The sequence below is a fragment of the Nymphaea colorata genome, chromosome 7, assembly GCF_008831285.2.
Source record: "Nymphaea colorata isolate Beijing-Zhang1983 chromosome 7, ASM883128v2, whole genome shotgun sequence".
NCBI lineage: Eukaryota > Viridiplantae > Streptophyta > Magnoliopsida > Nymphaeales > Nymphaeaceae > Nymphaea > Nymphaea colorata.
This window is the reverse complement of record NC_045144.1, coordinates 20439131-20451874: the sequence shown is the minus strand read 5'-3', so window position 1 is coordinate 20451874 and position 12744 is coordinate 20439131. Positions and strand designations below refer to the sequence as shown.

General features: G+C 39.1%; 1 protein-coding gene across 2 annotated transcripts; it reads right to left on the bottom strand.

Annotated features, from left to right (window-relative positions):
- Positions 1-3283: 3283 nt before the first annotated feature.
- On the bottom strand, positions 3284-11988 carry LOC116256998 (uncharacterized). Of its 2 annotated transcripts, none has more exons than XM_031633569.2 (8): positions 11847-11988; positions 11585-11758; positions 11281-11450; positions 10483-10559; positions 4709-4774; positions 4391-4465; positions 4239-4313; positions 3284-4136 (listed from the first exon to the last, which is right to left on the bottom strand). In XM_031633569.2, the coding sequence occupies exons 2-8, from the start codon at positions 11734-11736 to the stop codon at positions 3753-3755; spliced, it is 999 nt and encodes a 332-aa protein (XP_031489429.1). In that variant the 5' UTR covers positions 11737-11758; positions 11847-11988; the 3' UTR covers positions 3284-3752. The 2 variants fall into 2 exon arrangements, with proteins under 2 accessions (XP_031489429.1, XP_031489430.1); XM_031633570.2 differs by having other exon boundaries at positions 11585-11754; positions 11847-11970.
- Between the last annotated feature and the right edge of the window lie 756 nt (positions 11989-12744).

The window sequence follows — 12744 nt, the reverse complement described above, 5'->3', positions numbered from 1 at the left end:
CTCCAATCCTAGTTTTTTTATGTGTTTGGGTACCACAAAATCCGGGTTTGAAAAAAATCCAGTTTTTTAACATAACTTAGTTTTGTAGAGGGGAGTGAAAATTCTGACCCCTCTGAGCTTATTTTCTCCTGCTAAAAGACAAAACATGGTTCTTATTGGCGGTTTAACCAAATATAAAAATCTAAACAAATAAATCAAGTTTCAATAGCTCACTAAAAACCCATGTTTTTATAAAACCAAGTTTTCACAAAATTGGGTTAGGCGAGATTGTCGCTCAAATGCTATTTTAAGTTTTTCCCAAATTTTATGGGGTTTTTTGACAATATTTTGGTACTCAATTCAATTGCTTACGGATTGTTCGGTAATAGTAACGCTCTGATACTATCCCATAAATCTATGCCAAAAAATGAGGCAGATTCATAGAACAACATAATTAAGTGTTTCATGAATCTGTTCCACTTGTTTTTAACACATTCAAAGGGCAATAACAATGTGCCACCACTTGTTTCTAACACATTCAGGGCAATAACAATGTGCCACCGCTGTTAAACGGCCCCTTAATGTACAATGTACTATAAATAACTCCCAAGATCTTTACCACTTTCCTCAAAAGCCATGGAGTCCCACTTTATAGATGATTCTTTTGGTATTAAAGGGAAGGAGATCAAGCTGAGCAAACCAACAAGCTTAAACAAGTCGAACTTGAACTCATAAAGTTTGACTCGAGTTTGAGTTGAGCAACACGTAACTCGAGCTTGGCTCGCTCGTTGTACATTCCTATCCGCACAATGATTTAAGGGTCTACTTTATAAGCTTTAAAGTGAACTTTTAAAGTGAACTCTAAGTGTATATTAAAAAGTTGGTTAATAATGGAATGAGTTGATCTCTGATAAGATTCACATGGGTTGATTCAGGTCAATTTTAGTGGCAGTGATTTAAATTTAATTATTACAATTATTCGTATGCAAGCTTGCTCCATGATGGGCTCCCTTCACTTTTTGCTAAAAAAGAACGAACGAATCCGGAGAATGAACAACAATAATTGCTTCTTTTTTCTTATATAGAAGCAATTTTCGTTTTTTAAAATATGAAAAAAAAACCCTCTTTATCACTTTTCATCTGCCCTCTCAGCTTTAATTCACGTCTCATTCAAAGTTAAAAAACTTTAGATTTTTTTCTTTTTTTTTTCCTTTTTCATGGAGCCACGTGGTGAGCACAGAGTGAACTGTTCTTAGCTTTGCCTTTTTCGCCTTTCCGTATTCAAGTGGGTTTCGTTGTTGGCTTCCTCGTTTGAAATTTGAACGTTAGTTCTCTTGGTCCATTTGAAAATTTAAATTTTATTTAAAGTTCAAAAGGCTTCGACTCTCCTCATAAAGCTCGTGCTTCTTTTACTAAGGAAGGACCAGTTGTAAATAAAAAGTATGACTCGAATTAGAAATCTACACGATTAAGTCTTCGAGTAGGAAACTTTGGTTTGTGCATCCTTATATTTTTTTATGTATACTTATATTTGTCTCGTGTGAACGCCCTCGCAGTCAGGGGCAAAACCAAGATTTTTTTTAAGGGCAGGCCGACAATCCATTCTCTGGATCTAGGTATGGCCAAATTGAATTCAAATCCAAAAAATACATGGCACAATTAAAAAATTATGTATACTTATATTTATCTCGTGTGAACGCCCTCGCAGTCAGGGGCGGAACCAGAATTTTCTTCAGGAACGGGCCGACAGTCAAACCTTTGGATTTGGATATGGTCAAATTGAATTCAAATCCAAAAAATATATGGCACAATTAAAAAAAATTATTTTTTTCAATGTAATTTTTTTTTTCATTGGCTTTGCTGGCAATGTTTTTAGTAGTATTTTCATAAAGGTAGTGTGAAGCTACAAAAGTTTTAAAAAGATTCACAATTGTAGGCGTAAATTCAATTTTGCAGTCAACTAAAGTTAAATGATTTGCTTTTAATTGGTAGCTATTTCAAATTTTCAAACTTTCAATTCACATGATCTTTTTATAGTCTTATAAATTTTAACCTTTTAGGGTCTTTTATATGCATAGGAAAACAGGTATAAATACTCTACTCTCATGGGAATCATCAAGAGATAAAATAATGAATATTAAGTTGCAAATATTTAAATCCAATTGTTTGTTTAAGAATCCAAAATACCCCTTAAAAGAACTAAGAAATTTCGTTTAAGGAAACATATTTGTTCTCATCATTCTTTTCCTCTATCCTCTCACCATGAGTATTTTAGACTATTAAGAAATTAATATTGACTTATATATTTGTAACTTGATGTTCACCAAATAATTTCCTTAGGATCAACAGCCCAGATGAATGATGATCCACATCAAAGTCAAGTATATATAAGGATCTGGTAGACATTAATATGAGGAGAGCAAAAGAGACAGACAAGAAAAAACAGACAGGAAGAGACAAGGAAAAAATGGAAATCCAAAACCATTGTAAGCCTAACAACTGCACTGATGCATTTAATGTCCTTTTTCAGTTTTTTATATTAAATGAAATTATTATATATATATATATATATATATATCTTGCGTTTAATCGCTCTCTCTCTCTTCTTATTTGCATCAAATTTAATCGCTCTCTCTCTCTTCTTATTTGCATCAAATTTAATCGCTCTCTCTCTCTCTTCTTATTTGCATCAAGCAGAATTGCAGCTCTCCCAATGTTACCTCTCTGCATTCTTGCTTAGCTTCAAACTGAAGCTGCTTTCTGCGTGTGCCTTGACCTCTTTGACAACTTGGGAGTGACATCCATTTCTCTCTCTTTTTCTACATAGGGCACTTTAACACATTAATGTCATATTGTTCTGTCCCTCAGTTGCAGTAATGACGTATTGTTCTGTCCCTCAGTGGCAGTAAAACAGGTGGGGGCTGACACGCGTTCTCCGGCTGACATTATCTCCAGGATAGGCTTCTCGATAGCCGGGAAGGTTACATGTTCGGGCTCGAACAGGCCGTTTGCGTATTCGGAGCTCAAAATGACCACAGTAGCCCTTTATTTTAGAAAAGGAAAGCCAACAGCGGAGGCATCTACATCTCACTCATTTATCCATCATAAACTTTTGTGCTTGCCTTCCATATGCTATACTCCAAAATCATAGCTAATGGACCGTTTTGTATGCTTCTAACTTCAGAAGAATGAGGAGATGGATCAAAGAAAAGGAATGTCATCATCGCTTTGGTTGGGTCAACTATTAGCTTGAGCTTCGTTTTATTGTTCAGACTGCAACAAAAGAAATACTTGCACAAGAAAGTACATCAAACCAATTATGTATCAGGAAATGTTATTCCAACAACCATTTTGGACATGAAAATTGGGTGATTAACCAATGTTTTCCAGATACCTCACAAAGAGAGAGAGTTCACAAGAGAGAGATCTGAAAGCAGCTGATAGTTGCAAAAAGGCAGGTGAGGAAGGGGATCCATCCCCAACCACCATATATTTGGGCTTCATTAGTTATCAAGCGTCTGAACCAGAAAGAAAATAATACCAGGCAGTCGCCAGACAGGAAATATCAAATGGCTCTACTAATTTTAACAGGAAGTCGCCATAAAACTACTAAACTGAGGCTCTATCGAGCCTCTTTTTTGTAGCTAAAAGGTTACTCGGCGCCTTGCTTTCTATAGATAATAACCAGTAAGTAGCAAATAACCATTTCAGGAGGCGTGGCAGCTTCTACGACACAATGCTCATATTGACAATGGCGTTGTCTGCAAAATCTTCTACATGTTTGGTGGTGGCGGTGCTGGGCGAACGTCTCCAGGGAAACCCGGTGGTGGCGGCATCTGTGGTCGAGGAACCTGGTGACCAAGAGTGAAATTCGCCATAGTGCCACCCCCAACTGGTGGTGGAGGAGCGACTAATGGAGCCCCACCTGGAGGCATAGGACGAGGGCCATTTGTTGCTGGAGGAGGTAGGGGCTGGGCTCCACCTATTGAACCAGGAATTGGTGGTGGTGGAGCTCTTGGGGGCCCTTGGGGAGGTGGAGGTGGCGGCGGTGCTTGTGGTGGCGGTGGAATATTTGGAGTTGCAGCCCCATTAGCAACTGGCCCAGGCACACCGGGAGGTTTATTTTCCATGGGTTTGGTCTTGAAATACAACTGCAGCTGTTCATTCAAACAGACTAAACATGTGAGGTTAACACTCAACAAAATTTACCTGTGCGCGAAACAAATTTTACTGTGTATCAAACAAATTTATGCACAAACCGTGAACATTTTTGAGTCGGGATCCCAATGGGAGAAGAACTTCGGTGTGGATTTATCAATTTCCGTGCTTGGAACCTTTCATAGACAGAATTGGATGAGCAACCATGTGAATTTGGAAGCAAATGCATAATGAATCACAGTTTTGCTTTTACCTTGAAAGCAATGGTTTCATATGGCTCAGCAGCAAACAAAAGATATTGATAACGCTTGTCAAAAGGTTGAACCCTCTGCCAACAAAAATTCACCCATAAATATCGGTCTATTTGCCCAAGGGTAAGATGGCATGTATAAGATGCAAGGAAAGATATAACTTGGAGTTGTGTTTAGAAGGAAGCACTAGAATTCAATGAATACAAATTCAAGTCCAATACTAATTCATACTGGTCTTGAATAGCAAAAGAAGGTACAGGATAAGATTCGATCTAGTAGCAAATAAGCAAATATAAATATATAGAGATCATCATGAAAACCTGCTCAAAGGATGACATGAACCGATGCCTTGGCTTGGTATTTTCTTCTATTTCAGGATACTCTATCTGCAAGGCATAAGATAGTCAAACAAGTGCAAATGAAGAAATAAAACAGTAAAAAACTTCAAAGATATGACCAATGACATCGTAAACAAGCATCTCATTTGAGATGAAATGAAAATGCAAATAATTCCATCCAGTACCAACAATCTTAGGATCAGAGAAATTTTCTAGCTTCTGAGCTATTCTGGTTTTTGTAAGAAAAATCAGCATAAGCAGAGGAATGAAGTTACACGAGAAGAACATGGTTCTATATCCCCATACAGCATACTGCAGGTCATTTCAAGAACCAAACCTGAAGGATGTAATTTGCTCTCAATCATATAAAAACATTTCAGAGAAATTTATCCAAACCTAGGCACCACAAGTTAAAAACATTTGTCAAACTACCCAGTACCCAAGGTCTTATCTGTAATTGCTCAAATACCTCTAAATTGATCAAAAGATCTATCCAGAATAGCACATGACGATGAACCCAAACAACTTGTTTATCTTTGTTTAATCATGCAAAATAATGCCAAGTGCAAACCGTTCAAGAGGAAAAGTAAAAGAACTTAACTAAGCATGAAGATCCACTGTGAAAGACGGCCAAACATGAGACATGAAATACTGAACTTTGATGAAAGAAATGGTGGACATCAAGGAGACTCTGACAATCTAATAACCAAGATAAAAGTATCAAGCCACTAAATCTCTTTCAGCCATTTCAATGAACTAGTGTACGTACAATGGTAACATTAATCAAGAACTGCCATCAGCCACAGTCTGTTAAATGGTGAAGAGAACCAGTACATATGGCCTACTTGGTTTTGTTCAGTAAAAGGGTAACTTTCTGCAACAATGATGTTTAAGGGCTTCAAAATCAATGTTTATACAATGTATACATATATTTTGTATGGAAACCGGTAGTTCTTCATCCTGCATCTAGAGCCTCAAATTCCATTTCCCCTACACATCTTCTCATTTTTGAAACAAAAGAATCTCATACTTTAAAGTCCACGAGTTTTACCACAAAATCTTGGCATGCTATACAAAATCTATAAACAAGCATGAATAAAGAACAAAAGATGTTTTTAACATAATAATATTATATAGTGAATCAAGTTTTTTTTTTCTTAAATTGCTTGAATTGATCTTGTTTTTCTATTGAATCATAGTACTATTTGCATACATATGTATCCCGGAAGTATCCATTGTAAGAAATCTTTTAAAGACCATGAACAAAATCATAGGACCAAACCAAGAAGCTTCTAACCTTTGCAACCATCACCTTAGTGTAAAACCCTCTAAACGTCTTCCATGAAAATATTTTGGCTCATGTCACAAGGACACTTCGTACAGGTCAAATTCTGACCTATGCATGCTCCAATATTGAGTTAAACTTCTACCAATGAAATAGAAATGGAGAAGGAACCTACATGTAGGGCTGCACAACGAGTCGAGCCAACTCGGGCTCGACTCGAACTCGCTCGACTAAGCTCGGCTCGAGCTCGACTCGTTTATAAACGAGTCGAGTTCGAGCTGAAAGTTAAGCTTGAGTAAATAAACGAGTCGAGTTGGAAGAACTCAACTCGATTAAACTCGACTCGACTCGACTTGATTTTAATTTTTTTTTTAGTTTTTATTTTCATTTCGTTTTTTTCCCTCTCATTTTTCTTTCCTCCCTTTTTTCTTTTTTTGTTTCCATTTCGTTTTCTTTCCCTCTCATTTTTCTTCCCTCCCTTTTTCTTTTTTCTCTACATTTTCTCTTCTCCCCACGCACACCTTTTTCTCTCTCATTTTTCTTTCCTCCCTTTTTTCTTTTTTCTCACCTTTTCTCTTCTCCCCACGCACACTTTTTCTGGCATTTAATGTCAATGCCTCCCTTTTTCTCTTTTCTCCCTCACGCCGATTTCTCTCTGCAAATCTCTCTTCTCCTGCAGCATTAATGCAATGCCATTATCGGGTGTTGTAAAACGAGCCGCATTTATGGCAGGTGTTGGAGGAACACCGTGAAGGAGAAATAAAAAGTCGAGCCGCTCGAGTCGCTCGAGTTGAACTCGAGCTTCAAAACAATTTCTCGAGTCGAGCTCGAGTTAAAGTAATGAAACTCGTATCGAGCTCGAGTCGAGCTCGAGCTGGTTAAATATAAGTCGAGCCGAGCTCGAACTGGCTGAACTCGAGCTCGACTCGTGTGCAGCCCTACCTACATGTCACCTTGGCTTAGAGGTGGGCATGCCGCATAGGGGTGGGCATCGGGCCGGGCCGGGTCGGCCCGTCGGGCCCAAAGCACGGGCCCAGGCCCAGCCCGATATCCCAGGTCCTGGCCCCAACCCGACCCGACTCGGCCCGTTTGAGTGGGGGGCAGTGGGGGAGGGGGGACGAAGGGGGAGCGGGAGCGGGGAGGGGAGACAGAGGGGGAGGGGGAGACAGAGGGGGAGCGGGGAAGGGGAGACGGAGGGGGAGAGGGAGCGGGGGAGGGAGACGGAGGGAGAGAGGGAAACAGAGGGGGAAGGCCGGAGGGGGAGCGGGAGATGGAGAGGGAGTGGGGGACTGGGCCGACCCGGGCTGCGTTATTTGGCCCGAGCCCGGCCCAGGACCCAGTTTTCCTGGCCTGGAACCGGGCCGGGTACCGGGTACCCGACGGCGGCTCGGCCCGACGCCCACCCTTAATGCCGCATGATGTAAAGCAATGTATATGAATGAGAAAGAGAGAGAGAGAGATGCATTAAACCAATCCAGTTTGGCACCAATATTTTTAAGGGGCTCTTGAAAAAATAATTATACAGATGTCATCTGCATGCAAAAACATAAGATTGACATAAAGATCATGTTTTTAAACATGCAAGAGGAGTTCTAGAAGCCAAAAAAATCGGAATGTTGATCTTAAAAATTAAAATATCATCTATACATTTGAAAAAAATAATTTTTTATTAACAAAACATTAGAAAAAAAACATAATTGGATGTAAAGTGTAAAGATCATGCCTACGAGGCAGTTTCTAGAAAAAAGTGCAAAAAGTTAAAAATGAAAGGCCTGGTCACATCAGTCTCAAAATGGGTCTGGCTATATATATATATATAGGTATAAAACTATATAATATATATGAATATATACATGTGTGTATATGTGTGCATATATATATATATATATATATATATATATATATATATATATATATATATAGGTATAAAACTATATAATATATATGAATATATACATGTGTGTATATGTGTGCATGTGTATGCGTATATATATAAGAAGGGGTGGGGAAGAGAGAGTGAAATGTGACTCTGGCTATCCAGAGCCACCCAGCTCACTCATGTATGCGTATATATATAAGAAGGGGTGGGGATGAGAGAGTGAAATGTGACTCTGGCTATCCAGAGCCACCCAGCTCACTCATGTGGGACGTCTGATCCATCGTGATGGGTGATTAAAAAAAAAGAGAAAAAAGTGTGAACTATAGGGCTGCACACGAGCCGAGTCGAGCTCGAGTTCAGCCAGCTCGAGCTCGGCTCCACTTATATTTAACCAGCTCGAGCTCGACTCGAGCTCGATACGAGTTTCATTACTTTAACTCGAGCTCGACTCGAGAAATTGTTTTGAAGCTCGAGCTCGACTCGAGCGGCTCGACTTTTTATTTCTCCTTCACGGTGTTCCTCCAACACCTGCCATAAATGCGGCTCGTTTTACAACACCCGATAATGGCATTGCATTAATGCTGCGGGAGAAGAGAGATCTGCAGAGAGAAATCGGCGTGGGGGAGAAAAGAGAAAAAGGGAGGCATTGACATTAAATGCCAGAAAAAGTGTGCGTGGGGAGAAGAGAAAAGGTGAGAAAAAAGAAAAAAGGGAGGAAAGAAAAATGAGAGAGAAAAAATGAGAGAGAAAAAGGTGTGCGTGGGGAGAAGAGAAAATGTAGAGAAAAAAGAAAAAAGGGAGGGAAGAAAAATGAGAGGGAAAGAAAACGAAATGGAAACAAAAAAAGAAAAAAGGGAGGAAATAAAAATGAGAGGGAAAAAAAACGAAATGAAAATAAAAACGAAAAAAACTAAAAAAAAAATTAAAATCAAGTCGAGTCGAGTCGAGTTCTTCCAACTCGAACTCGACTCGTTTATTTACTCGAGCTTAACTTTCAGCTCGAACTCGACTCGTTTATAATCGAGTCAAGCTCGAGCCGAGCTTAGTCGAGCGAGTTCGAGTCGAGCCCGAGTTGGCTCGACTCGTTGTGCAGCCCTAGTGAACTACTACTACATGACGAAAATGTCTATCACCTTTTTCTCTTTGTTTTTCTCTCAGCCGTCCAACAGAATGGATCAAATGACCCTCATGAATGAGTTGGATGACTCCAAATGGCCAGACTCACCATTCAGTTTTTCTATATATATACATATATACATGAATACGCAGTACGCACACACACACAATATATATATATATATATATATTGAGACTGATCTGAGTCATCTGATCAGTCCCTTCAACAGCTTGCATCTATGGTGGATTTTTAACATCAAAAGACTTTACTGCTTGTCTGGTACTTAGTTCTCATGACTTGTTTAACTTGCCTCCTTCGTATCAATGGTCCACCATGATCATTCCAATGATGCAGCTGAGGGACCAGTCTGCATTATTTTTAGCACATGGAACAATTGTCTTTGGAAGGATTTGGATTCTATTTCTCCATTATAAGAATCTATTATCTCTTATGCATTGAAATGACCTTGCATTCTTTCTTTTGCTTGACAACTATATTAGCAAATTAGAACAGAAAAACAAGACATGCCAAGAAAATGAAAGTTTAGAATTAGTTTTTCTAACTTAAAGACAAGTCGTGTGCAAGATGCATACGAGGCCCAGGTTTTGCAAATTTCAACACAAAATGGATGATCTTCAAACTTGAATTATGAACAGGGTGATTATGAACAGGACATGTGAGAGACCATAGCACTGTAATCCAGTAGAAAACATCATTTCTGTTATTGTGGTTTCAAGTTGCAACAACTCAATTTTATGAAGTCAGCGGCCTTCCTCAAGCATATCACCATATAAGACCTAATATAACATATCAGCGTAGGAAACTCCACTATATCTCCTGGATGACCTTTCATTTGATTTGCCTTATAACGTTATACCATAATTGAGAGTATTCAATCAGCAAAAAGAAATGAAAAGACAAGACAATAGCATTAACTTACCACAATAATTAGATGACACTTTAAATCATGTCAAAACCCTGTTTCTAGCATCTTTTCTAAACACTTGTTTTGATGACAAACCAGGACTTGAACATGGCTTTAATGTCATTGAAATGGGTGAATACCTAATAGTGGTACTCAACTTGTCCCATGAGGACACAGTTGTGCTCAACCTCGGTAATAGCTTACAGACGAATCACATTTCAAGGCTTCAAGCAAGACAAATATAAAATAGACATTCTATATGTATCCCATGAAATAAGGTGATTCTGTGATGGCTGAATACCCCAACCCAAGCTCCTCACACCAGAATAAAAGAAGAAATGGGGTGGGAGAGCAACGGTAAAAACCTAAGCCAAACCCTTCTGGTAAAAAAAGATATAATTAAAAAAACCATGAGAAGAAATTGAATAAATCAAATTCCTTCAAGATTGAAAATACCAACTCTGCTTTTCAAGGGCTTAAAAGGTAAGAACCCACTAAATAACCCAGTGAAGTAACTTCATACAAAATCTGTGAAGCATAATAAGCTCACCTGAAACAAAAGTGAACGCTGTTTAGTATCAGCATCAAATTGTTTTGTCACCCTATAACCAGGCCTTCCAATCTTGACTGCACAAAGAAATCAAACAATTAACAATGCACTCCTCATCATCCAACACTGTGATTGAAAACTAGTTGGAAGACAGTGAAACCGTTAAAGTCCTCGAATGAGGCAAATGCATAGATGAACAGTACCCAGATGGTCCATGCAGAAGTATCAAAAGTAATTAGTGTGGGACCAAACAATCGCAGATGCATCCATATTCCACAAGCCTAAATTTACCATGACCTCATGATCCATCACGGTAGATAACAAATAAAACGCACCTTCGATAACTAAAAAATTTTCTTCCAGAAATAATTAAATTGAGTCACTAAATCCTGCTAAAACAAGGTGGCGGTCAAGATTATGCATGATCCTTACCGTGTTTAGGTATTAAAAGTGATTGAATAATTATAAATCCATGAGACTATAACATATAATTTACTGTACAAATAACTTGGTGACAGACCAACCGACTAACCAACTAGACGCACGCAATAAACCAGCTAGCCATTCATGTTCATCTTTCTCTAGACAACATAATTAGAATTAATAAAGGCCGTTAGAAATCAGTTCCCAACTCAAGTTTTGGCAGTATGGAACAGTCAGATTGCTTCCAATCAGAATTCTCACATGCAACTGTGTCCCGGAAGCCTTCTTCCGTCCGCCTTTAACTACTGGTTCACATAAACACAAAACCAAACAGGATCCTACAAAAGATAAGTTTCTCAGAAGGTCATGAATAACCTGACTTCCGAAGGGCAACTTTCCGCCGATTGGGCTGTGGCTGCGCAGGGGCCTCCTTGGCTTCACGAGCGGCTCGTTTCGCCAAATTGGTTTGGTGGCGTTTGCCCTGTGTGTGAGCTAAGTAGTTTCCCTCGTTGTTGTGTAAAGTGAGGCATAATTTGCACTCGTAGCTTCACCGAGCAAACGAACGAACATGAGAAGGGAATCAAAAGAACCCAATCGACTGTCATAGTTGAAATACGAAGCAGAATAAAAAGCAAGGGAGGGTTTGTACGGCATTTATAGCCCCTCTTGTTTCTAGTACCTGCCAAGATGATTCCTCATGAAGTAAGGGTCCTTAGCAAGGTCGATGGTCTCCATGGCAAGCCGCCGAAGACGCTCCCTTCTGTCGATTGCTTCATTTTGCGCGGAAGCGGCTCCGCCGCTTCCCGGCTTCGAACCCCAATCACGATCCATTTATGTCGCTCCCTCTCGCTAGCTTAGAAAGAAAAAGAGGCACCAGTAATCAGGCGGGAAACAAATTTCAACGAAGAAGAACAGCCAAGCGCCCACGGACAGAGAGGTACCTGGTGGTCTTGGGGGCACGACGTCCCGCCCGCCGGATGCGCCGGTAGCCGGAGAAACTCAGCAGGAAGCCGGCCAGAAAGCTAGGGTTGAGAGAGAGAAGTGTCGTGGATCTCTTTTCTTTAGTTTAACCGCCTTCTTCATTCTATTGCAGCAGCTGTACGGAACAAATGACACGAGCCTGTTTTAGGTATTTACCCAAAAGTAAACGGTCCTTTCGTAAGATTTTTTTTTTGTCAATTTTCTTTTTTCGAACATACTTTTTACCCAATTTCAGAAAGGAGAACCATTTCTGCAATGTATTATGTATGTTTTATCGATCACCCACTAGATTACGCTTTTATCTCCTCTTATTCATAATTAATATGTCACTTATAAAAGGAGAAATGCAATTTAGTGAGTGAATGTATATTGAAAAAAAAATATGCATGTAGTGGTATTATTCTGATACAAACAGTTCAGTGTTCATGTTAGCTTTTATTGGAAAAAATACATAAATTTTGTTTCTAAATTTTAAGCAAAATATATACTCGAAAATAAACTAATTAACTTTGTCCGCCTTATGTACCTAATTCAAACATGTCCATCACATTTTGTTGTACTTGTGTCACACGTAACAAGAGATGCTACGATTATTCGTGTCTATTCTTCTAACTTGTTCAGTAGTTCTCTTGATATGTGCATTACTTGATAACATATGCAAATAAGTGGATGACTTATAAAGGACAGCTTTGCAACCCTTCGTCCCCATGTATTTTTTTCTACTCTATGACAAATAACATGTAATGCTTTCCCCTTTCCCACCAATTGTTATTTAAGGGTGTATAAATCTCATAAATAATAAAGTAAACAAACACTTGATTGTACTCTAAGTCACATACTTAAATAAAGTCCACCTAC

Excerpts from the sequence above, each read along its gene's own strand:
- LOC116256998 (XM_031633569.2), bottom strand. The coding sequence starts at position 11,736 with ATGGATCGTGATTGGGGTTCGAAGCCGGGAAGCGGCGGAGCCGCTTCC. Across the intron at positions 4,466-4,708 it reads TCATGTCATCCTTTGAGCAG|AGGGTTCAACCTTTTGACAA; the intron begins GTTTTCATGATG and ends TTTTGTTGGCAG. Across the intron at positions 4,137-4,238 it reads CCGACTCAAAAATGTTCACG|CTGCAGTTGTATTTCAAGAC; the intron begins GTTTGTGCATAA and ends TTGAATGAACAG.